This window comes from Stenella coeruleoalba (assembly GCF_951394435.1).
Source record: "Stenella coeruleoalba genome assembly, chromosome: 1".
NCBI classification, from domain to species: Eukaryota; Metazoa; Chordata; class Mammalia; order Artiodactyla; family Delphinidae; genus Stenella; species Stenella coeruleoalba.
Genome location: NC_137169.1, coordinates 189,132,337 through 189,159,225, shown reverse-complemented (window position 1 = coordinate 189,159,225; position 26,889 = coordinate 189,132,337). Strand labels below are relative to the sequence as shown.

The 26,889-nt window shown below is 37.9% G+C and overlaps 1 protein-coding gene across 4 annotated transcripts in view; it reads left to right on the top strand.

Annotated features, from left to right (window-relative positions):
- The window catches only part of MAEL (maelstrom spermatogenic transposon silencer), a 134,989-nt gene extending 116,856 nt beyond the window's left edge, over positions 1-18,133 (top strand). For 2 of the 4 annotated variants that reach the window (XM_079918383.1, XM_079918385.1), the window contains exons 10-13: positions 13,123-13,185; positions 13,943-14,075; positions 17,046-17,121; positions 17,651-18,131. In XM_079918383.1, coding sequence (XP_079774509.1) covers positions 13,123-13,185; positions 13,943-14,075; positions 17,046-17,121; positions 17,651-17,838 — 460 coding nt within the window. In that variant the 3' untranslated portion in view covers positions 17,839-18,131. Of the gene's footprint in view, positions 1-13,122; positions 13,186-13,942; positions 14,076-17,045; positions 17,122-17,650 lie in introns of all 4 variants that reach the window. The other 2 variants (XM_079918384.1, XM_079918382.1) reach the window with 2 other exon arrangements.
- The last annotated feature ends 8,756 nt before the right edge of the window (positions 18,134-26,889 follow it).

The following is a 26,889-nucleotide window of genomic DNA, read 5'->3' as shown; positions in this document are numbered from 1 at the left end:
CCACCAGCAGTGCAGGAGTGTTCCCTTTCTCCACACCCTCTCCAGGATTTATTGTTTCTAGATTTTTTGACGATGGGCATTCTGACTGGTGTGAGGTGATATCTCATTGTAGTTTTGATTTGCATTTCCCTAATGATTAATGATGTTGAGCGTTCTTTCATGTGTTTGTTGGCAGTCTGTAATATCTTCTTTGGAGAAATGTCTATTTAGGTCTTCTGCCCATTTTTGGATTGGGTTGTTTGTTTTTTTGTTATTGAGCTGCATGAGCTGCTTGTAAATTCTGGAGATTAATCCTTTGTCAGTTGCTTCATTTGCAAATATTTTCTCCCACTCTGAGGGTTGTCTTCTGGTCTTGTTGATGGCTTCCTTTGCTGTGCAAAAGCTTGGAAGTTTCGTTAGGTCCCATTTGTTTATTTTTGTTTTTATTTCCATTTCTCTAGGAGGTGGGGCACGAAGGATCTTGCTGTGATTTATGTCATAGAGTGTTCTGCCTGTGTTTTCCTCTAAGACTTTGATAGTTTCTGGCCTTACATTTAGGTCTTGAATCCATTTTGAGCTTATTTTTGTGTATGGTGTTAGGGAGTGATCGAATCTCATACTTTTACACGGACCTGTCCAGTTTTCCCAGCACCACTTATTGAAGAGGCTGTCCTTTCTCCACTGTACATTCCTGCCTCCTTTATCAAAGATGAGGTGACCGTATGTGCGTGGGTTTATCTCTGGGCTTTCTGTCCTGTTCCATCGATCTGTGTTTCTGCTTTTGTGCCAGTAGCATACTCTCTTGATTACTGTAGCTTTGTAGTATAGTCTGAAGTCAGGGAGCCTGATTCCTCCAGCTCCGTTTTTCGTTCTCAAGATTGCTTTGGCTATTCGGGGTCTTTTGTGTTTCCATATAAATTGTGAAATTTTTCGCTCTAGTTCTGTGAAAAATACCAATGGTAGTTTGATAGGGATTGCATTGAATCTGTAGATTGCTTTTGGTAGTAGAGTCATTTTCACAATGTTGATTCTTCCAATCCAAAAACATGGTATATCGCTCCATCTATTTGTATCATCTTTAATTTCTTTCATCGGTGTCTTATAATTTTCTGCATACAGGTCTTCTGTCTCCTTAGGTAGGTTTATTCTTTTTGTTGCCATGGTAAATGGGAGTGTTTTCTTGATTTCACGTTCAGATTTTTCATCATTAGTGTATAGGAATGCCAGAGATTTCTGTGCATGAATTTTGTATCCTGCTGCTTTACCAGATTCATTGATTAGCTCTAGTAGTTTTCTGGTAGCATCTTTAGGATTCTCTATGTATAGTATCATGTCATCTGCAAACAGTGACAGCTTTACGTTCTTCTTTTCCGATTTGGATTCCTTTTATTTCCTTTTCTTCTCTGATTGCTGTGGCTAAAACTTCCAAAACTGTGTTGAATAAGAGTGGTGAGAGTGGGCAGCCTTGTCTTGTTCCTGATCGTAGTGGAAATGCTTTCAGTTTTTCACCATTGAGGACGATGTTGGCTGTGGGTTTGTCATATATGGCCTTTATAATGTTGAGGAAAGTTCCCTCTATGCCTACTTTCTGCAGGGTTTTTTATCATAAATGGGTGTTGAATTTGCTCGAAAGCTTTCTCTACATCTATTGAGATGATCATATGGTTTTTCTCCTTCAGTTTGTTAGTATGGTTTATCACATTAATTCTTCTGCGTATATTGAAGAATCCTTGCATTCCTGGAAGAAACCTCACTTGATCATGGTGTATGATCCTTTGAATGTGCTGTTGGATTCTGTTTGCTAGCATTTTGTTGAGGGTTTTTGCCCCTATATTCATCAGTGCTATTGGCCTGTAGTTTTCTTTGTTTGTGTCATCCTTGTCTGTTTTTGGTATCAAGGTGATGGTGGCCTCATAGAATGAATTTGGTAGTGTTCCTCCCTCTGCTATATTTTGGAAGAGTTTGAGAAGGATAGGTGTTATCTCTTCTCTAAATGTTTGATAGAATTCGCCTGTGAAGCCATCTGGTCCTGGGCTTTTGTTTGTTGGAAGCTTTTTATTCACAGTTTCAATTTAAGTGCTTGTGATTGGTCTGTTCATAGTTTCTGTTTCTTTGTTATTCAGTCTTGGAAGGTAATACCTTTCTAAGAATTTGTCCATTTCTTCCAGGTTGTCCATTTTATTGGCATAAAGTTGCTTATAGTAATCTCTCATTATCTTTTGTTTTTCTGCAGTGTCAGTTGTTACTTCTCCTTTTCATTTCTAATTCTATTGATTTGAGTCTTCTCCCTTTTTTTTCTTGATGAGTCTGGCTAATGGTTTATCTATTTTGTTTATCTTCTCAAAGAACTAGCTTTTAGTTTTATTGATCTTTGCTATCGTTTCCTTCATTTCTTTTTCATTTATTTCTGATCTGATTATAATGATTTCTTTCCTTTTGTTAACTTTGGGGTTTTTTACAGAAGGGGTTCTTCCGTATGTAATTGCTTTAGGTGCAAGGTTATGTGGTTTATTCGAGATATTTTCTGTTTCTTAAGGTAGGATTGTATTTCTATAAACTTCCCTCTTAGAACTGCTTTTGCTGCATCCCACAGGTTTTGGGTCGTCGTCTCTCCATTGTCATTTGTTTCCAGGTATTTTTTGATTTCCTCTTTGATTTCTTCAGTGATTACTTCATTATTAAGTAGTGTATTGTTCAGCCTCCATACATTTGTATTTTTTACAGATCTTTTCCTGTAATTGATATCTAGTCTCATAGCGTTGTGGTCAGAAAAGATACTTGATACAATTTCAATTTTCTTAAATTTACCAAGGCTTGATTTGTGACCCAAGATATGATCTATCCTGGAGAATGTTCTATGAGCACTTGAGAAAAATGTGTATTTTGTTGTTTTTGGATGGAGTGTCCTATAAATATCAATTAAGTCCATCTTGTTTAATGTATCATTTAAAGCTTGTGTTTCCTTATTTATTTTCATTTTGGATGGTCTGTCCATTCGTGAAAGTGGGGTGTTAAAGTCCCCTACTATGAATGTGTTACTGTCCATTTCCCCTTTTATGGCTGTTAGTATTTGCCTTATGTATTGAGGTGCTCCTGTGTTGGGTGCATAAATATTTACAAGTGTTATATCTTCTTATTGGATCGATCCTTTGATCATTATGTAGTGTCCTTCTTTGTCTCTTCTAATAGTCTTTATTTTAAAGTCTATTTTGTCTGATATGAGAATTGCTACTCCAGCTTTCTTTTGGTTTCCATTAGCTTGGAATATCTTTTTCCGTCCCCTTACTTTCAGTCTGTATGTGTCTCTAGGTCTGAAGTGGATCTCTTGTAGACAGCATATATATATGGGTCTTGTTTTTGTATCCATTCAGCCAATCTGTGTCTTTTGGTGGGAGCATTTAGTCCATTTATATTTAAGGTAATTATCTATATGTATGTTCCTATTCCCATTTTCTTAATTGTTTTGGGTTCGTTATTGTAAGTCTTTTCCTTCTCTTGTGTTTCTTACCTAGAGAAGTTCCTTTAGCAGTTGTTGTAAAGCTGGTTTGGTGGTGCTGAACTCTCTCAGCTTTTGCTTGTTTGTAAAGGTTTTAATTTCTCCATCAAATCCTTGCTGGGTAGAGTAATCTTGGTTGCAGGTTTTTCTCCTTCATCACTTTAAATATGTCCTGCCAGTCCCTTCTGGCTTGCAGAGTTTCTGCTGAAAGATGAGCTGTTAACCTTATGGGGATTCCCTTGTGTGTTGTTTGTTGTTTTTCCCTTGCTGCTTTTAATATCCTTTCTGTGTATTTAATTTTTGACAATTTGATTAATATGTGTCTTGGCGTATTTCTCCTTGGATTTATCCTGTATGGGACTCTCTGTGCTTCCTGGACTTGATTAACGATTTCCTTTCCCATATTAGGGAAGTTTTCAACTATAATCTCTTCAAATATTTTCTCAGTCCCTTTCTTTTTCTCTTCTTCTTCTGGAACCCCTATCATTCGAATGTTGGTGCGTTTAACGTTGTCCCAGAGGTCTCTGAGACTGTCCTCAGTTCTTTTCATTCTTTTTTCTTTATTCTGCTCTGCAGTAGTTATTTCCACTATTTTATCTTCCAGGTCACTTATTCGTTTTTCTGCCTCAGTTATTCTGCTATTGATCCCATCTACAGTATTTTTCATTTCACTTATTGTGTTGTTCATTGTTGTTTGTTTCATCTTTAGTTCTTCTAGGTCCTTGTTAAATGTTTCTTGCATTTTGTCTATTCTATCTCCAAGATTTTGGATCATCTTTATTATCATTCTAAATTCTTTTTCAGGTAGACTGCCTATTTCTACCTCGTTAGGTCTGTTGGGTTTTTATCTTGCTCCTTCATCTGCTGTGCGTTTTTCTGTTTTCTCATTTTGCTTATCTTAGTGTGTTTGGGGTCTCCTTTTTGCAGGCTGCAGGTTCGTAGTTCCCGTTGTTTTTGGTGTCTGTCCCCAGTGGCTAAGGTTGGTTCAGTGGGTTGTGTAGGCTTCCTGGTTGAGGGGGCTCGTGCCTATGTTCTGGTGGATGAGGCTGGATCTTGTCCTTCTGGTTGGCAGGTCCACGTCTGGTGGTGTGTTTTGAGGTGTCTGTGGACTTATGATTTTAGGCAGCCTTTTTGCTAATGGGTGGGGTTGTGTTCCTGTCTTGCTAGTTGTTTGGCATAGGATGTCCAGCACTGTAGCTTGCTGATCATTGAGATGGGGATCTCTGGGAGATTTTTGCTGTTTGATATTATGTGGTGCTGGGAGCTCTCTTGTGGACCAGTGTCCTGAAGTTGGCTCTCCCACCTCAGAGGCACAGCACTGACTCCTGGCTGCAGCACCAAGGGCCTTTTTTCCACCCGGCTCCTCAATTTGGGATGATTCGTTGTGTATTCATGTATTCCACAGATGCAGGGTACATCAAGTTGATTGTGGAGCTTTAATCCGCTGCTTCTGAGGCTGCTGGGAGAGATTTCCCTTTCTCTGTTCTCACAGCTCCCAGGGGTTCAGCTTTGGATTTGGCCCCGCCTCTGCGTGTAGGTCGCCGGAGTGTGTCTGTTCTTCGCTCAGACAGGACGGGTTTAAAGGAGCCGCTAATTCGGGGGCTCTGGCTCACTCAGGCCCGGGGGAGGGAGGGACACGCAGTGCGGGGCAAGCCTGCGGTGGTAGAAGCCGGCGTGATGTTGCACTAGCCTGACGTGCGCCATGCGTTCTCCTGAGGGAGTTGTCCCTGGATCCCGGGACCCTGGCAGTGGCGAGCTGCACAGGCTCCCTGGAAGGGGGGTGTGGATAGTGATCTGTGCTCGCACACAGGCTTCTTGGTGGCGGCAGCAGCAGCCTTAGCGTCTCGTGCCCGTCTCTGTGGTCTGTGCTTTTAGCCACGGCTTGCGCCCATCTCTGGAGCTCCTTTAAGCAGTGCTCTTAATCCCCTCTCCTCGCGCACCAGGAAACAAAGAGGGAAGAAAACGTCTCTTGCGTCTTCGGCAGGTCCAGACTTTTTCCCGGACTCCCTCCCGGCTAGCCGTGGCGCACTAACCCCTTGCAGGCTGTGTTCATGCTGCCAGGCCCAGTCCTCTGACGCTCCGACCGAAGCCCGAGCCTCAACTCCAGGCCCTGCCCGCCCCGGCGGGTGAGCAGACAAGCCTCTTGGGCTGGTGAGTGCTGGTCGGCCCTGATCCTCTTTCCTCCTTCACAGCTCCCTCCCACTGGTGCAGGTCCCGTCCCTATCCTTTTGTCTATGTTTATTCTTTTTACTTTTGCCCTGTCCAGGTACATGGGGGGTTTCTTGACTTTTGGGAGGTCTGAGGTCTTCTGCCAGCGTTCAGTAGGTGTTCTGTAGGAGTTGTTCCACGTGTAGATGTATTTCTGGTGTATCTGTGAGGAAGGTGGTCTCCACATCTTACTCTTCTGCCGTCTTCCCGGAAGCCTCTATTCTTTTTCAGATTCTATTTCCCATATAGGTTATTACAGAGTACTGAATAGAGTTCCCTGTGTTATACAGTGTGTCCTCGTTGATTATATATTTTACATGTAGTAGTGTATATATGTTAATCCCAGCCTCCTAATTTATCCCCCCCGCCACCTCTGCCCTTTGGTAACCATAAGTTTGTTTTCTAAGTCTGTGAGTCTGTTTCTGTTTTGTAAATAAATTCATTTGTATCAATTTTTTTAGATTCCACATATAAGCAATATCATATGATTTTTGTCTTTCTGCTGGGCTTATTTACTTAGTATGATAATCTCTCGGTCCATCCATGTGGCTGCAAATGGCATTGATTCATTCTTTATGGCTAATATTCCATTCTATATATGTATCACATCCTCTTTATCCATTCCTCTGTCAGTGGATATTTAGATGTTTAGATGGCTTCCATGTCTTGGGTATTGGAAGTAGTGCTGCAGTGAACATTAGGGTGCATGTATCTTCTCGAAATATGGTTTTCTCTGGATATATGCCCAGGAGTGGGATTGCTGGATCATATGAGAGCTCTAATTTTAGTTTTTTAAGGAACCTCCATATTCTTCTCCATAGTGGTTGTACCAATTTACATTCCCACCAACAGTGTAGGAGAGTTCCCTTTTCTCCACACCCTCTCCAGCATTTATTGTTTGTAAACTTTCTGTTGATGGCCATTCTGACCAGGGTGAGGTGATACCTCATAGTTTTGATTTGTATTTCTCTAATAATTAGTGGTGTTGAGCATCTTTTCATGTGCTTTTTGGCCATCTCTATGTCTTCTTTAGAGAAATGTCTCTTTAGATCTTCTGTCCATTTTTTGATTGGGTTGTTTGCTTTTTTGACAGAGCTGCATGAGCTGTTTGTATGTTTTGGAGATTAATCCCTTGTTGATCACTTCATTTTCAAATATTTTCTCCCATGCTGTGGGTTGTCTTTTTGTTTTGTTTATGGTTTCCTTTGCTGTGCAAAACCTTTTAAGTTTAATTAGGTCCCATTTGTTTATTTTCTTTCTATTTTCATTACTCTAGGAGATGGATCCAAAAAAATATTGCTGCAACTTATGTCAAAGTGTTCTGCCTATGTTTTCCTCTTAAGACTTTTATAGTATACAGTCTTACGTTGAGGTCTTTAATCCATTTTGAGTTTATTTTTGTGTATGGTGTTAGAGAATGTTCTAATTTCATTCCTTTACATGTAGTTGTCCAGTTTTCCCAGCACCACTTATTGAAGAGACTGTCTTTTCTCCATTATATGTTCTTGCTTTCTTTGTCGTAGGTTAATAGATCATAGGTGTGTGGGTTTATTTCTGAGCTTTCTATCCTGTTCCATTGATCTATAAGTCTGTCTTTTTGCCAGCAGTGTTTTGATGACTATAGCTTTGTAGTATAGTCTGAGGTCAGGGAGCCTGATTCCTCCAGCTCCGTTTCATTTCTCAGGATTGCTTTGGCTATTCAGGGTCTTTTGTGTTTCTGTACAAATTTTAAATCTTTTGTTCTAGATCTGCCATTAGTAATTTGATAGGGATTGCATTGAATCTGTAGACTACCTTGTGTAGTGTAGTCATTTTGACAATATTGATTCTTCCAATCCAAGAACATGGTATATCTTTCCATCTGTTCATGTCATCTTCGATTTCTTTCATCAGTGTCTTACAGTTTTCAGAGCACAGGTCTTTTGCCTCCTTAGGTAGATTTATTCCTAGATATTTTATTCTTTTTTGATGTGATGGAAAATGGGATTGTTTCCTTAATTTCTCTTTCTGATTTTTCATTGTTTGTATATAGAAGTGCAACAGATTTCTGTGTATTAATTTTATAATTAATCCATTTTTAGATTCCTTTTATTTCTTTTCTGCTGTGGTTAGGACTTCCAAATCTATGATGAATAAAAGTGGAGACAGTGGACAGCCTTGTCCTGTTTCTGATCTTAGAGGGAATGCTTTCAGTTTGTCACCATTGAGAATGATGTTAGCTCTGAGTTTGTCATATATGGCCTTTATTATGTTGAGGTATGTTCCCTCTATGCCCACTTTCTAGAAAGTTTTTATCATAAATGGGTGTTGAATTTTGTCAAAAGCTTTTTCTGCATCTATTGAGATAATCATATGTTTTTTCTTCAGTTTGTTAATGTGGTGTATCACACTTACTGATTTGTGGATATTGAAGAATCTTTGTGCCCCTGAGATAAACCCCACTTGATCATGGTGTATGATCCCTTTAATGTATTGTTGGATTCAGTTTGCTAGTATTTTGTTGAGGATTTTTGCATCTATGTTCATCAGTGATATTGGCCTGTAATTTTCTTTTTTTATGGTATCTTTGTCTGGTTTTGGTATAAGGGTGATGGTGGCCTCATAGAATGAGTTTAGGAGTGTTCCTTCCTCTGCCATTTTTTGGAACAGTTTCAGAAGGATAGGTGTTAACTCTTCTCTAAATGTTAGATAGAATTCACCTGTGAAGCCATCTGGTCCTGGACTTTTGTTTGTTGGCAGTTTTTAAATCACAGTTTCAATTTCAGTGCTTGTGATTGGTCTGTTTGTATTTTCTATTCTAGTTAGTCTTGGAAGGTTATATCTTGCTTAAGAATTTGTCCATTTCTTCTCGGTTGTCCATTTTATTGGCATACTGTTGCTTGTAGTAGTCTCTTATGATCTTTGTATTTCTGTGGTGTCCACCATAACTTTTCCTTTTTCATTTCTAATTTTATTGATTTGAGCCCTCTCCCTTTTTTTCTTTTTGAGTCTAGCTAAAGACTTATCAATTCTGTTTATCTTTTCAAAGACCCAACTTTTAGTTTCATTGATCTTTCCTGGGTTTTTTTTTTTTTTTTTTGGTCTCTATTTCATTTATTTCTGCTCTGATCTTTATGATTTCTTTCCTTCTACTAACTTTGGCTTTTGTTTGTTCTTCTTTCTCTAGTTGCTTTAGGTGTAAGATAAGGTTGTTTATTTGAGATTTCTCTTGTTTCGTGAGGTAAGATTGTATTGCTATAAACTTCCCTCTTAGAACTGCTTTTGCGGTGTCCCATAGGTTTTTGATCATCCTGTTTTTGTTTTCATTTGTAGGTATTTTTTGATTTCTTCTTTGATTTCTTCAGTGATCCATGGGTTGTTCAGTAGCATATTGTTTAGCCTCTGTGTGTTTTTGTTGTTTTACAGATTTTTTTCTTATAGTTGATTTCTAATCTCCTCGTGTTGTGGTCGGAAAAGATGCTTGATATGATTTCAGTTTTCTTAACTTTACCCAAGCTTGCTTTGTGGCCCAGCATGTGATCTGTCCTGGAGAATGTTCCATGTGCACTTGAGAAGAATGTGTGTTCTGCTGCTTTTGGATGGAATGCTCTATAAATATCAGTTAAATTCTTTTGGCCTAATGTGACAATTTAAGGCCTGTCTTTTGTTATTGATTTTTCTGTCTGGATGATCCGTCCATTGATGTAAGTGAGGTGTTAAAATCCCCCACTGTTAACTGTGTTACTGTCAATTTCATCTTTTATGGCTGCTACATCAGGGTTCTCCTATGTTGGCTACGTATATTTTTACAGTTGTTAAATCCTCTTCTTGGATTGATCCTTTGATCATCATGTAGTGTCCTCCTTTGTCTGTTGTAACAGTCTTTAAAGTCTATTTTGTCTGATACGAGTATTGCTAACCCAGATTTCTTTTGATTTCCATTTGCATGGGATACCTTTTCCCATCCTCTCACTTTCAGTCTGTATGTGTCCCTAGGTCTGAAGTGGGTCTCTTGTAGACAGCATATATATAGGTCTTGTTTTTATATCCATTCATCCAGTCTGTCTTTTGGTTGGAGCATTTAATCCATTTATATTTAACGTAATAACTGATACGTTTTTGTTGCCATTTTGTTAGTTGTTTTGGATTTGTGTTTGTAGGTCTTTTTTCTTCCTTCCTCTTTTTCTTCTCTTGTGATTTGATGACTATCTTTAGTGTTATGTTTGGATTCCTTTTTCTCTTTTGTGTGTATATCGTAGACTTTTGGTTTGTGGTTACTGTGAGGTTTTGAAATAGTAGTATGTATATATATACACAATTGTTTTAAGTTGCTCGTCCCTTATTTCAAATGCATTTTCAATATCCTACATTTGTACTCTTCTCACAGTTGCTGGTTTTGATATCATATTTGTGTGTGAATGATTTCCTACCTTTACTGTATGTTTGTTTACCTTTACTGGTGAGCTTTCCCATTTGTACTTTTCTTGTTGCCAGTTGTGGTCTTTTCTTTTCTGCCTAGAGAAGTTCCTTTAGCATTTATTTGTAAAGCTAGTTTGGTAGTGCTGAATTCTCTTATTAGCTTTTGCTTATCTGTAAAGCTTTTGATTTTGCCATCAAATCTGAATGAGAGCCTCGCTGGGTAGAGTATTCTTGGTTGCAGGCTTTTCCCTTTCATCACTTTAAATATATCGTGCCACTCCCTTCTGACCTGCAGAGTTCTGTTGAAAAATCAGTTGATAACCTTATGGGGATTCTCTTGTATGTTATTTGTTGCTTTGCCCTTGTTGCTTTTTTTTTTTAAGCACTGTAATTTATTTTTCATTGAAGTAAAGTTGAATTACAATGTTGTGTCAATTACTGCTGTGCAGCAGTGACTGAGCTACACACACAGACACACACACACACACACTCTTTTTCGCATTCTTTTCCATTATGGTTTATCACAGGATGTTGAATATAGTTCCCTGTGCTATCCAGTAGGACCTTGTTGTTTATCCATTCTGTGTATACACCAGTTTGCATCTGCTAATCCCAAACTCCCACTCCTACTTTCTACAACCCTCCTCCCCCTTGGCAACCACCAGTCTATTCTCTATGTCCCTGGTGTTTTTTTCTGTTTCATAGATAGGTTCATTTGTGTCATATTTTAGATTCTACCTATAAGGGATATCATATAGTATTTGTCTTTATCTTTCTGACTTACTTCACTTAGTATGATAACCTCTAGGTCCATCCATGTTGCTGCAAATGACATTATTTCGTTCTTTTTTATAGCTGAGTAGTATTCCATTGTATTTATGTACCATATCTTCCTTATCCATTCATCTGTTGATGGACGTTTAGGTTGTTTCCATGTCTTGGCTGTTGTGAATAGTGCTGCTATTAACATAGGGGTACATGTATCTTTTTGAATTGTAATTTTGTCTGGATATATGCCCAGGAGTCAGATTGCTGGATCATATGGTAATTCTATTTCTAGTTTTGTGAGGAATATCCTATACTGTTTTCCACCGTGGCTACACCAACTTACATTACCACCAACTGTAGGAAGGTTCCCTTTTCTCCACACCATCTCCAGCATTTAACTGTTTGTAGACATTTTAATGGTGGCCGTTCTGAGTGGCATGAGGTGGTACCTCTTTGTAGTTTTTATATTTGCATTTCTCTGATTTGTAGTGTTGAGCATCTTTTCATGTACCTACTGGCCATCTGTATTTCTTCTTTGGAGAAATGTCTCTTTAGGTCTTCTGCCCATTTTTTGATTGGGTTGTTTGCTTTTTTGTCTCGTTTCTTTTAATATTTTCTTTTTGTCTTTAATTTTTGTCAGTTCGATTACTATGTGTCTCAGCATGCTCCTCCTTGGGTTTATCCTGCCTGGGACTCTCTGCACTTCCTGGACTAGGTGACTGTTTCCTTTCCCATGTTAGGGAAGTTTTCAATTATTATCTCTTCAAATTTTTTCTCATTCTGGACTCCTATAATGTAAACGTTGGTGCATTTAATGTTGTCCCAGAGGTCTCTTAAACTGTCCTCATTTCTTTTTATTCTTTATCCTGTTCCACAGCAGTTATTTCCACCATTCTGTCTTCCTGCTCACTTACCATTCTACTTCATTTATTCTGCTATTTATTTCATCTAGTGTATTTTTCATTTCAGTTATTGTTCCTTGTTTATCTTCTAGCTCTTTGTTAAAACATTTCTTGTATCTTCTTGGTCTGTGCCTCCATTTTTTTTCTGAGATCTTGGACTGTCTTTACTATCATTATTCTGAATTCTTTTTCAGGTAGACTGCCTATTTCCACTTCATTTAGTAGTTGTTCTGGGGTTTTATCTTGTTCCTTCCTCTGGAACATATTTCTTTGACATCTCATTTTGTGTAACTTTCTGTGTTTGTAGTCCCACAGGCTGTAGGATTGTAGGTCCTCTTGCTTCTAGTGTCTGCCCCCTGGTGGGTGAGGCTGGTCTAAGAGGCTTGTGCAGGCCTCCCAGTGGGAGGGACTGGTGCCTTGATTTAGATTTAGTTTTAACTTAAGCCTTCATTTTAGAGTTAGTTTTATGAATCATATTTATTGAATCACTTTTTGTAAAAGCAGTGGGGAATTCTTAATCTTATTTTTAGATAGCCTTCCATTCAGTTAAATAACAAGTGCAGATAATGGACTTTTTACACTTATTGTTTAGCGTGTTTATAATTTCTGAGTGAAGATTTTTGCTAAGTTCAGAGAAGGTTTCTATTATGCAGGTAGTACTGCAGGTAGTACTGTTGAGTCTCAAATAACTTACGCACTCAGGGGAAAGATATACAGGTTTATAGTGGCTCTCGTCATGAAAGTATGTTGTTGGTCATTTCCTCTCCAACATCCCCTCTTGAGGTCTTCACTCCAACATCCACTCCTCAGTGACACCTTTCCTGCCTACCTTATCTAAAATGTCACCCTTCTCTTGCATTTCATGTCTTTTTCTTGTTTTTCTCCTTAGAACTCATCTAACTTACTATATTATTATACCTACATATCTTTTGATCTGACTTCCCCATTAAAAAGTAAGTTTTGTGTGCATAAGAGTTTGTGTTTCATTCTGTACTGTATCTCTAGTGTCTAGGACAATGCCTGGTAAGTAGTATGTCGTCAGTAAATGTGTATTTAATGAGTATATGTTAACTACACTCTATATATAGATTTTCTATATATATATATAAATACATATATAGATTTTCAAGGTAAAATCTGTTATAGCTGCATGTTTGCAATGTGTCATGAATTTGCATCAGAGGAGGTAACATTAAAAACTTGTTTTTAAAAAAAGTCTACTTTTTATATGTTAAATTAGAGACCTTAATCTTTGAGTAATAGTTGAAATCATTTAAGAAACTGACACTAAGGTAGAAATTTGGCACATAAAAACCCATAAGCAGTGCTGCTTCAGTTAGATGATATTAAAGTCTTTTTTTTTCTGTATAGGTGCAAGTGGCATGAAGAAAATGATATTGTCCTCTGTGCTTTAGCTGTTTGCAAGAAAATTGCGTAAGTTGGAGAAAGGATTTTCTTCCTAATGCTCTATTCTGCACTGAATTCTTTGCAACTTTGCTTGTTGTTGCTTTGGCATTCAGGGTGCATCACTGTTTACCTCTATTTCCACAACTGTCTTTTAAAACAAAGGTGTTTTTAGTCATGTTACTTGTATTCTTCTGCCCATGTCACTACTTGTCTGGTGGTTACCACCTGAGCAATTTGAGCCTTCAGAAGCACTTATTGAAATTTTTTTCTTCTAGGATTCCTGTAGGAAAGTGAAGTTCCCTACTGTCATTAAGAACAGCACTTCCTTGTGAAGGTGCTGAAAACATATAGACCCTTTTCTCCTCATTTTGTAGGGAAAGTACCTGCAGCCTCAGCTCTGTGGAAGCTCTGGTAATCCCTTTACACAGCTGATGATAGTTGGTTCTGAGGATGAATAAGTGTTTCTAAGTTTTCGCCCTGTTGCTGTTGTTGCCTCTCCCTGCCTTAAATATTTGAGAATTCTGGTGCTCTTCCCCCTCATTCCCATTCACTTATAATGGATCTGAAATTTTATTTGGTAATCAAAGTATTGCTTACCAGTAATGACCAGTTTTATGATATGTACTGCTACCTATTCCCATTTTTTCTCCAAATCTCTAAATTTCTTTTTTCCCAATTTACAACAATATCTCACATGCTTTGTCAGAAATTTTTAAAATGTGAATGCTTTTAGAATGAATTAGATAAGATTCTGATAATAAACATTTTAAATTCCTTTTTAAAGATACTGCATCAGTAATTCTCTGGCCACTCTCTTTGGAATCCAGCTCACAGAGGCTCATGTACCACTTCAAGATTATGAGGCCAGCAATAGTGTGACACCGAAAATGGTTGTATTGGATGCAGGGCGTTACCAGGTAAGGAGCTCACTTTTCGGGGCTGCTAGTCTCTCAAGATCAGGCCTTTGTTTGGTTCTCTCTTCTGTTAAAAATTTTTTTTGATCCTTCATGGAATGTCAGTTTTTAATCCAGTTGGATCTTACAAAAAATCCTTTTTCTTCCTTGTATATTTTCCTACTGTACTTAACAAAGAAAATTAAAATTAGCATTAGTGTTTATACGAAACACATCCAAACAATTATTCCAAAAATTATGTGATACACATTTTTGAAGTAGATATTTTAAATATAAGACCTCATTCAGGATTTGATTAGAGGCTATCTAATTTCCCTACCACCCCTCTTCCCTCCTTGGTATTTACTTACTAGTAGGCCTCTCTACACTACCAAGAGCATAGCAATTAAGAGTATGGGCTCTTTCAAGTTAGAATTCCTAAATTTCACTTCAGGCTCTGCTACACATAGGCTGTGTGACTCTCTGCAAGTTATTTGAACTTTCTGTGCTGATTCCGTATCTGTAGAACAAGAATAATAATAAGGGCTAGTAGTCGTTGTAGGATTAAATGCAGCAGTATATGAAAGTACTAAGACCTCTGACTTAGTAACATTTATTATCTACTATGTTCTACTTTTAAATAGTTAATAAAATAGTTAATAAAATAGTGAAAAGGGAACCCCAAAGTGGAATGAACTATTGATAAAACAACTATTAGGATCAATCTCAAAGGCATTACTTACACTTAGCAAAAGCAGCAGTCTCAAAAGGTTATGTAATGTATGATTCCGTTTATATGACATTGTTAAATACAAATGATAATGATGAAGAACGTATCAGTGGTTCCCAGGGGGTACGACTGTAAAGGGATAGGAAATTTTTGAGGTGATAGAATGGTTCTGTATCCTGATTGCAATGGTGGTTTCACGAATCTCTTCATTTGTTAAAACTCGTAGAAATGTACACACCAAAGAAGTCTGTCTTACTCCATGGTAATTTTAAAAATAAAAAAGAGAGCTCTCCATATAATCTCTGGGCAAGACTCTTCTCTCTCCTGTCTGCTGTTAACCCTTAACCCAGTGGTTCTCCACTAGGACCTATTTCGTGTCCTTCAGGGGACATTTGGCAACACTTGGATACATTTTTGGTTGTCACAGCTGGGGAGGGGGTGCTACTGGCATACAGCGGGTAACTTAGATACCAGTAAGTCTGCTAAACACCTGACTATGTACCGACAGCCTCCTGAGCAAAGTATTATTTAGCCTAAAATGTCAGTAGTACCCAGGATGAGAAACACTGCCTTATCCCCATCATCACCATCTGTGTTGAGACTACCAGATTTTGTCTCATTACCCCTCTTTTCATTGTTCACATCAGTCACTATGGAAGCTCAGGATACCTAGATCCTTGCTCATCTCCCACACTCATCTTGTTAGGCTGATTCTGTTTTTCATCCTTCCCCAACTCCTGAAAAACTGTGGGTCTTCTCAATCTCAGTTATTTGTCTTCAACCTCCTCTTGGGAAGGTCTGTTTTCCTCCTTGGCTGTAACTAAAACTTGGCTGTCCTCTAAAGATACTGCTTCCCTGTTAGCGACACTTTTTTTTTCTCTCATTTATCACGGGCTTAGATTTGAAGTAGTTGTCCTTGTTTAACTTTGTGGCCTCTAGACTTCTTTCTGCCTTCTCCCTAAAATCCCTAGGCTTTGAATCACATGCCATTCAGGCTGTAGTACCTGATAACCCCTTCTTGGAGCCAATAGGCCCCTGAGTTGGTCATCCTCATTCTTAGAGCAACACTGAGCCAGGAGATCTAACAATATTCCTGGCAGAATTCTTGATTTCAGTTTCCCTATAGATGATCCTTCCAGCTGCCTGACATTTCAGTTCCTTGATTTGCCCTTCTCCAGTGATCCTGGCCCCTGCCATACATCAAGTATCCACTCCCGTGATCATATTCTAGGCCCCAATGGCATCTCCCCATAATCTCAATTTCAAGCATCCTCTCTGACTACCACTGTCTTTCTCTGGTACATCAGTGCCAACAGTTCTTTGATCTCTCCTGGGACCTTCAATTCATTGTATGCCTCCACTGTTCTGCCCTCCTTTGCAGGGTCACTGCATGGCACAACTCCAGGGGTACCATTCACACATGGACAGGTGCTTCAGCCTTGTGTCTCCTCTCCCCACCTTGCCCTTCACCTCCTTCCTTCCCAGCTTAGATTTCTTGCCCCATTATTTTCACTCACTTGCACTATGAACTCCACTGGCCCTTCATTCTTCATCATAGTTGGCTGACAAACACTAACCCTCATTAAATCAACTCTTCACCTACTCTGTTATATATTTGAAGCTAACTGAGGCTGAAAAGAAACTACCATACTGACTGGTGTGGTCATCACCACCAACCTCAAGTGAGCCCTTAACCTTGCCTGGCAGTTGTCCATTTCTCTAGTTTGATTAATCTCCCACTCTCTTAGACAGTTATTTCTCATCTTCTCTCACTTCAAACTTCCATCACCTCTTCCTTCATCCTTGTTCTAGCTGGTGCTCATACCCCTCCTTCTCTGAGAAAATAGAAGCAATCGAAGTTTTCCATATATTCCTACCATTGCATCTACCATATACTCAAATGCATGAATTGTCTGTGTTTCTATCTAAGACCAATCCTTTTATTTCTCTATTCTCATTCTCTTACCTACGTAAGGACATGGCTCTAATAATTTCATCAGGGTTTCTCTCTGTTCTGAGTCATTCTTATCAGGAAACCTGCTATAATCTCATATTTAAAAAAAAAAAAAACCCTTTCCTGACCCTGTAATTTCCCCCTCAAAGATTGCCCTCTGCTCCCCTTCACAGCAGTACTCTTCAAAAGTTGATCAGACATTGGAAAAGTGGGTGTTAGTTTGTATTTAAAGAGTAATTTGAAGTAGATGATCCGATAATAAATAAACATGTTTTCCCCTGTTTTTTTTTGTTGTTGTTGTTACTTATAGAAGCTAAGGGTTCAGAGTCCAGGATTCTCTCATTTCAGCTCTTCTAATCAGGAACAGAGATCAAACACACTCACTGGTAAGCATCTTATATTTAATAAGAAGGCACCTCAAAGAGTTTAGGGTCTTTTTATGATCCTGAAAACAGATGATCTAAGTTGGCTTTAGGGTATAAGAATCTTGTTGAATTGGGAGTTTTACTTGGCATAAGCACTTAATTTGGATATGTAGATTTTTGTATCACTTTGATAAAATTTAATTTATTCAGAATTTTGTTCAGGGCATTTAAAATAAAACCTGTTACTTTTGTAGCAGCTGTAGTTTTATAGCTTTGATATGAGGGTGTCTTTTGGGGAAATGGGAAAGTTTAAAAGAGCCAGTGACATGAAATTTCACATGGTCCCTGAAGAACTTCAATTAAGGTTTCCAGGACTTAAAAAGAATATTCTTGTTCAGCCTTTTTGCCTTTACACTAAGAACTATCTCCCCTATTGACGATCCATTTAATCATGGCTTAGTGAAAAGGCCTGCAGTAGGTTGAGTCAATTGAGGGATCTCTAAGACTATAAAACTGCTGTATTTCTTTTCTTGTATTTTTAATATCCTAGGTGACTCCCCATCTGGGGTGAAAACATCGGGCCAAAACAGCAGTGTTCGGGGAAGAGGGATTACCCGCTTACTAGAGAGCATCTCCAATTCCTCCAGCAATATCCACAAATTCTGCAACTGTGAGACTTCACTCTCACCTTACATGTCCCAAAAAGATGGATCCAAATCTTTCTCTTCCTTATCTTAATGATGATACTTTTTTCAATTTCTGGAAGAACAACGGACCCGACTTCCGTTCTCACTACAGTCATATTAAACAGACCACATCAACAATAAATGTCACTACTATAAAAACTACTTAATTTGTAAGGAAATTCTGTTTTCATAGATTAAAAATAATTGTGGTTGGAGAAGATCTTGGCATTTTTGCTTTTTTCTTTAGGGCTTGTTCTACTTTCTGACTGTATCATGGGAATGCCATTAAAGTTTTGAGTCCTATAAGAATAAAACTAGCTTTTACAGAGTTGTGCTTTTGGGAATATTATATTTTGGTATCTTTTCTCTACAATAAAAGTATTAAGTATCTGTTATGAAAGGTTTTAAAATAGTTTTAATCTATTTCTTTCCATTATGGAAATGTGGAACTGTACCCTTGAGACCTGCAGCTGTTTTCATTGCAAATACCTAAGAAAATCAGCCTTTAACAAAAATAAAGTTTTGCTACTTAGTCTTTGAAATATGCTGACTTTGGCAAAAGTCATTTGAAGGATGAGAAGCCAAAAAGAGATTATGTAATTTTCCCCAAATAACATGGCTAGATAGTGACCAGATTCCAGGTCCACTTGACCACAAATCTCTTTGCATATACTAAGTAGATGTATATGAAGTCAAGTATGTGCCCTGTTTGTGACTGACTTAAACTGGCTCATGTTCGCTACTCAGGCTGTTATATAGCCTTGGAGTAGGAGAAGAGATGTAGTAACCCTTTTTACTTGGAACCACAGTAAGACCATACATGGCAGTGGCAGAGATCGCATTCTAATTTAGGTCTGTTTGGCTCAAAACCCTAGGGAATCACTTGGTGTCTGTCTAGGACTCTGGTTTATCTTAATACCCATATTCTCCTTTACTAACTACTGAGTACCTACTTTGTGGATGTATATATACACATATACACACACACACACACACGTATCATCTTGTAAAATCCTTAATAACCACTCTGAGGAAGGAGGTACCTCCATTTTACAGACACAGAACTCAGATTCAGGTCGTATAGTTACTTTATGGAGGAATTGTTAACCAGGTCTGACTCCAAAGACCATGTTACCCATATCCACACTTCCACTTCCTGTTCATCTATTTCTGATAATCAGATCTTTAAACAAAGAATAGGTCATTGAATGTAAGTTTATATACTGCATTTTCTACTAGCAGATTGGTTTTTAAATCTTACATATAAGCTTTGAGACCATTCTTTCTTCAAAATCACCATGACAGTAATTGGGTTGGCTTCAAAAGTGGAGGGAAAGGGCTTCCCTGGTGGTGCAGTGGTAAAGAATCCGCCTGCCAATGCAGGGGACATGGGTTCAAGCCCTGGTCCAGGAAGATCCCATATGCTGGGGAGCAGCTAAGCCCGTGAGCCACAACTACTGAGCCTGCATGCTACAACCACTGAAGCCCATGCACCTAGAGCCCGTGCTCAGCAGCAAGAGAAGCCACTGCAATGAGAAGCCTGCACACTGCAAGGAAGAGTAGCCCCTGCTTGCTGCAACTGGAGAAAGCCCACGTGCAGCAGCGAAGACCCAGTGCAGCCAAAAATAAATGAATAAAATAAATCTATTTTTTTTAAATGTGGAGGGAAAGCCTAAAATTATAATTCAGAGCTATGGCTTAGGTACCTAAGACTTGTTCTATGCCATATGACTTTAATCCCGTGTTAATCATTCAACTTGTATTTTAAAATTTTTTCTGGTTGTGCTGTACTTTTGAGGTATATTATTATATGTCAAACCAAAACAATTCAGTAGGCCCCACGTCTTTATTTTAGGAGAATAACTGGTCTTTCCCTTCACAGATAATTAAAACTCTAAACTATATTAGTAGTAAAATTCAAATGGCTGTCTTCTCAAACTCCTGCCCTCTATTTTCAAAATTCTTTTGGCAGTAAATTCAAAAGTATTAACTACCCTTCAAGAAGACCTGATGAATGATAACATATCCTGGTTGAAGGTAATTTCTGCTGCAACTCCAGTAGCATTTTCTTTGTGTTATCTGACAATACTTACAGCTTTTAATTACTGTTGAGTTCATGACCTATCATCTTTTACCCAATTACAAACTTTGCGGTGCCCATATTTCTGTATGAGAAAGGTGTTCAGTACATGTTAGAATAATTGTCATTGGAAGTAATGGAGAAGGTATGCCAGAATTTCATTTCCACATCAAATGATAAAGTATTCCATGAGTAAAGGAGCCCACCTTTCTTATGAACTTCATTCCCATTCCTTTCTTCAAAACTAAGTGATTAACTTTGTTTAGTGAGCATGTTTTAAGGCTTTACTAACAGCTGGGTTAAAAATACTAAGAAGAGGGGCTTCCCTGGTGGCGCAGTGGTTAAGAATCCGCCTGCCAATGCAGGGGACACAGGTTCAAGCCCTGGTCTGGGAAGATCCCACATGCCGCGGAGCAACTAGGCCCGTGAGCCACAACTACTGAGCCTGCGCGTCTGCAGCCTGTGCTCCGCAACAAGAGAGGCCGCGATAGTGAGAGGCCCGTGCACCGCAATGAAGAGTAGCCCCGCTTGCCACAACTAGAGAAAGCCCTCGCACAGAAATGAAGACCCAACACAGCCAAAAGTAAATAAATAAAATTTAAAAGTAACTGTACCATTTAAAAAAAAAGGAATCTTTAAAAAAGAAAGTACTAAGAAGAATAAAAATGTTGCCCCTGCCTTCGAGAAACTCAGTTTCATAGGAGCAGTAAATAATTAATGCAGTACTAAAAGTAGTAGACACATAGATCAATGGAATAGAATTGAAAATCCAGAAATAAACAATCCATATCAATTGATTTTTAACAATTGTGCCAAAACCATTCAATGGGGGAAATGATAGTCTTTTCAACAAATGGTACTGGGACAACTGGATAGCTACATTCGAAAGAGTGAATTTGGACCTTAACCATTCACAAAAATTAACTCAAAATGGATGAAAGACCTAAATGTAAGAGCTAAAACTATATACAATTCCTAGAAGAAAATATGTGTAAATCTTCATGACTTTGGATGAGGTGATGGTTTCTTAATAGGACACCGAAAACACAAGTAACCAAAGAAAATATATATAAATTGGACTTCATCAAAATTAAGTCCAGAAAAAGTGTCCTTGTGTGTGTTAAAGGACATTATTAAGAAAGTAAAAGGACAACCCACAGAATGGAAGAAAATATTGAGTTGGCCAAAAAGTTCATTTGGGTTTTTCCATGAGATGTTACCAGAAAACCCAAACTTTTTGGCCAACCCAACATTTACAAATCATTTATCTAGCAAGGTCTAGTGTACAGAATATATAAAGAACTTTTACAACTCAACAATAAAGAGACAATCTAATTTTAAAGTGTGTTAGGTGTCTCTCAAGGTCTTTTGAACATAGTTTAAATTGGGTTGTTCATTTTTTTATTGTTGAGTTTTGAGAGTTCTTTGTACAAGTAAGATAACAGTCCTTTAAATAAACAACCTAATCTTACACCTAAAGCAACTAGAGAAAGAAGAACAAAGTCCAAAGTGAGTAGAAGGAAAGAAATCATAAAGATCAGAGCAGAAATAGGAAGAAAACAATAGAAAACGTCAATGAAACTAAAAGCTTGTTCTCTGAAAAAGTAAACAGAATTGATAAACCTTCAGCCAGACTCATCAAGAAAAAAAGGGAGAGGGCTCAAATCAATAATATTAGAAATGAAAAAGGAGAAGTTACAGTGGACATCACAGAAATACAAAGGATCATAAGCAACTACATGCCAGTAAAATGGACAACCTAGAAGAAAGGGACAAATTCTTAGAAAGGTACAACCTTCCAAGACTGAACCAGGAAGAAATGGAAAATATGACCAGACCAATCACAAGCACTGAAATTGAAACTGTGATTTAAAAACTGCCAACAAACAAAAGTCCAGGACCAGATGGCTTCACAGGTGAATTCTGTCAAACATTTAGAGAAGAGTTAACAACTTTCTGAAACTTCCAAAAAATGGCAGAGTAAGGAACACTTCCAAGCTCATTCTATGAGGCCACCATCACCCTGATACCAAAACCAGACAAAGATACCACAAAAAAAGAAAATTACAGGCCAGTATCACTGATGAACATAGATGCAAAAATCCTCAACAAAATACTAGCAAACAGAATCCAACAATACATTAAAAGGATCATACACCATGATCAAGTGAGATTTATCCCAGGGATGCAAGGATTCTTCAATATCCAAATCAATCAGTGTGATACACTACATTAACAAACTGAAGAATGAAAACCATACGATCATCTCAATCAATGCAGAAAAAGCTTATGACAAAATTCAACTCCCATTTATGATAAAAACTCTCCAGAACATGGGCATAGACGGAACATACCTCAACATAAGAGGCCACATATGACAAACTCACAGCTAACATCATTCTTAATGGTGAAAAGCAGAAAGCATTCCAAGATCGGGAACAAGACAAGGCTGTCCACTGTCTCTCCTTTTATTCAACATAGATTGGAAGCCCTAACCATGGCAATCAGAGAAGAAAAAGAAAAGGAATCCAAATTGGAAAAGAAGTAAAACTGTCACTGTTTGTAGATGACATATCATACACAGAAAATTCTAAAGATGCTATCAGAAAACTACTAGAGCTCATCAATGAATTCGATAAAGTTGCAGGATACAAATATAACGCAGAAATCTGTTGCATTTCTATATAATAACAATGAAAAATCAGAGAGAAATTAAGGAAACAACCCCATTTACCATCACATCAAAAAGAATAAAATACCTAGGAATAAACCTACCTAAGGAGGCAAAAGACCTGTGCTCTGAAAACTATAAGACACTGATGAAAGAAATCGAAGATGACAAACAGATGGAAAGATATACCATGTTCTTGGACTGAAAGAATCAATATTGTCAAAATGACTATGCTACCCAAGTTAATCCACAGATTCAATGCAGTCCCTATCAAATTACCAATGGCATTTCTCAACTAGAACAAAACATTCTAAAATTTGTACGGAAACACAAAAGACCCTGAATAGCCAAAGCAATCTTGAGAAAGAAATACGGAGCTGGAGGAATCAGGCTCTCTGACTTCAGACTATACTAAAAAGCTACAGTAATCAAGACAGTATGGTACTGGCACAAAAACAGAAAAATAGATCAATGGAACAGGATAGAAAGCCCAGAAATAAACCCACACACTTTTGCTTAATTAATCTATGACAAAGGAGGCAAGAATATACAATGGAGAAAAGACAGTCTCTTCAACAAGTGGTGCTGGGAAAATTGGACAGGTACATGTAAAGGAATAAAATTAGAACATTCTCGGGGCTTCCCTGGTGGCGCAGTGGTTGAGAATCCGCCTGCCAATGCAGGGGACACGGGTTCGAGCCCCGGCCCGGGAGGATCCCACATGCCGCGGAGCGGCTGGGCCCGTGAGCCATGGCCGCTGAGCCTGCGCGTCCGGAGCCTGTGCTCCGCAACGGGAGAGGCCACAGCGGTGAGAGGCCCGCGTACCGCAAAAAAAAAAAAAAAAAAAAAAAAAAAAAAAAATTAGAACATTCTCTAATACCATACACAGAAAGTCAAAATGGATCAAAGACCTAAATGTAAGGCCGGACACTGTAAAACTCTTAGAGGAAAACATAGGCAGAACACTCTTTGACATAAGTCACAGCAATATCTTTTTGGATCCACCTCCTAGAGTAATGAAAAGAAAAACAAAAATAAACAAATAGGACCTAATTAAACTTAAAAGCTTATACACAGCAAAGGAAACCATAAACAAATCAAAAAGACAACCCATAGAATGGGAGAAAATATATGCAAAAGAAGCAACTGACAAGGAATTAATCTCCAAAATATACAAACAGCTAATGCAGCTCTATGTAAGAAAACAAACAACCCAATCAAAAAAATGGGCAGACGATCTAAATAGACATTTCTCTAAAGAAGACATGCTGATGGCCAAAAGGCACATGAAAAGATGTTCAACACTGCTAACCATTAGAGAAATGCAAATCAAAACTACAATGAGGTATCACCTCTCAATGGTGAGGTGGCCATCATCAAAAAGTTTACAAACAATAAATGTTGGAGAGAGTGTGGAGAAAAGGGAACCCTCCTACACTGTTGCTGGGAATGTAAACTGGTACAACCATTATGGAGAAGAGTATGGATGTTCCTTAAAAAACTAAAAACAGAACTACCATATGATCCAGCAATCCCACTCCTGGGCATATATCCAGAGAAAACCATAATTCAAAAAGACACATGCACCCCAGTGTCCATTGCAACACTATTTCCAATAGCCAAGACATGGAAGCAACCTAAATGTCCATCGACAGAGCAATGGATAAAGAAGATGTGGTACAGATATAGAATGGAATTTTACTCAGCCATGAAGAATGAAATAATGCCATTTGCAGCAACATGGATGGACCTAGAGATTACCACACTAAGTGAAGTAAGCCAGACAGAAAGACAAATATCATATGATATCACTCATATGTGGAATTTAATTTTTTAAAAGTGATACAAATGAACTTATTTACAAAAACAGAGGCAGACTCACAGATATGGAAAACAAACTTATGGTTACCAAAGGGAAACGGGGCAGAGGGGGCGGGAATCAGGAGCTTGGGATTAACATACAGACACTACTATATATAAAATAGGTAACGAACAAGGACTTACTGTATAGCACAGGGAACTCTACTCAATATTCTGTAATAACCTATATGGGAAAAGAATCTGAAAAAGAATGAATATATATGTGCATATATATATATATAACTGAATCACTTTGCTGTACACCTTAAACCAACATTATAAATCAACTATACTCCAATAAAATTTAAAAAAATATATGAGTCCTTTATCAAATGTGTCTTTTGCAAATATTTTCTCAGTCTGGCTTCTTACTCTTTTCATATTTTTTTTTGCAGAGCAGAATTCTTAATTTTAATGAAGTCTGGCTTAATGATTTCTTTCATGGATTGTGCCTTTAGTATTGTATCTAAAAGGCCATCACCATACCCAAGGACATCTAGGTTTTCTCCTTTGTTATTTTTTAAGGGTTTTTATCATTTTGTGTTTTGCATTTAGATATATGCTCCATCTTGAGTTAATTTTTGTGAAAAATCTAAGGTTTGTGACTAGATTTCACCTTTTTGCTTGTGGATGTCCAGTTGTTCTAGCACCATTTGCTGAAAAAAAACATTCTCTTCTGCATTGTGTTGCCTTTGCTCCTTTGTTGAAGATCAGTGCACTATGTTTATCTGGGTCTTATTTATGTGGTTCTGTTCTGTTCCACTGATCTAATTGTCTATTATTTCAATACTACACACTCTTGATTACTGTAACTTTATAGTAAATCTTGAAGTAGGATAGTGTGTCTTCCAACTTTGTTCTCCTTCAGTACTGGGTTGGCTGTTCTGGGTCTTTTACTTCTCCATATATACATTAAAATCAGTTTGTTGATATCTACAAAATACCTTACTGGGATTTTGATAGGGATCACTCTGAATTTATAGATCAATGTTGGTAAGAACTGACCTCTTGACAATATTAAGTCCTCCTATCTGTGAAAATGGAATATCTCTACATTAATTTAGTTCTTTGATATCTTCCATCAGAATTTTGTAGTTTTCCTCATATATATCGTATACATATTTTGTTAGACTTATATCTAAGGTATTTTATTTTTAGGGGGTACTGATGGAAATAAATTTTTAATATTTAAAGACAATTTTTTTTTTTTTTTTTTTGTAGTACGTGGGCCTCTCACTGTTGTGGCCGCTCCCGTTGTGGAGCATAGGCTCCGGACGCACAGGCCCAGTGGCCATGGCTCATGGGCTCAGCTGCTCTGTGGCATGCGGGATCCTCCCGGACCAGGGCACGAACCCGCGTCCCCTGCATCAGCAGGCGGACTCTCAACCACTGTGCCACCATGGAAGCCCTAAAGACAATTTTTAAAGTAGTTTTATTATTTTTATTTTTTACTGTATAGTTGATTTTTAAAGTAGTTTTATTTTTTTTATTTTTTACTGTATAGTTGATTTACTGTATAGTTGATTATAGTTTTAATTTTTTATTGTATAGTTCCTATAGTTAGAAACTGTTTTGTTTCTGCTGTACAGCAAAGTGAATCAGTTATACATATATGAATATCAACTCTTTTTAAATTCTTTTCTCATATAGGTTATTGCAGAGTATTGAGTAGAGTTTCCTGTGCTATATGGTAGATCCTTATTAGTTATCTATTTTATATATAATGGTGTGTATATATCAATTCCAATCTCCCAATTTATCCCTCCCCGCTTACCCCCTGGTAACCATAAGTTTGTTTTCTACATCTTTACAGGAGTTTTAGATTCACAGCAACATTTAGAGGAAGCTACAGAGGTTTCCCATATACCTTGTGCCTCCACACATGCATAGCTTCTCCCCTGTTAGCAACATCCCCCATCAGAGTGGTACATTGGTTACAATTAATGAAACTACATTGACACATCATAATCATTCAAAGTCCATAGTTTACCTGAGGGTTCACTCTTAGTGGTGTACAATCTATGTGTTTGGACATACGTAAAATGACATGATACATTATATATCCATCGTTATAATACAGAGTATTTTCACTACCCTAAAAATTCTCTGTGCTCTGCTAATGTGTTTTTAATTTCAAATTCTGCTTGTTCATTACGGGTATATAGGAAAGTGATTGACTTTTGTATATTAGTCTTGTATCCTGCAACTTTGTTATAATTGTGAATTTATAATTAAACTCACAGGGGTTTCTTTGGTCAATTCTTTTGGATTTTCTACATAGATTATTATGTCATCTGTGAACAAAATCAATTTTATTTCTTCCTTCCTGGCCTTTCTACCTTTAATTTCCTTTTCATATCTTATTGACATCAAAATATGAGGTAATAAGTAATCTTTCTGATGACATGAGTGTTAAAGGTAGAGGTTTTTGGGAAAAAGAAGATAGGTCTGAAAGAAGCAGTGAGGAACAAGGAGATGCTACCCCAACTTCT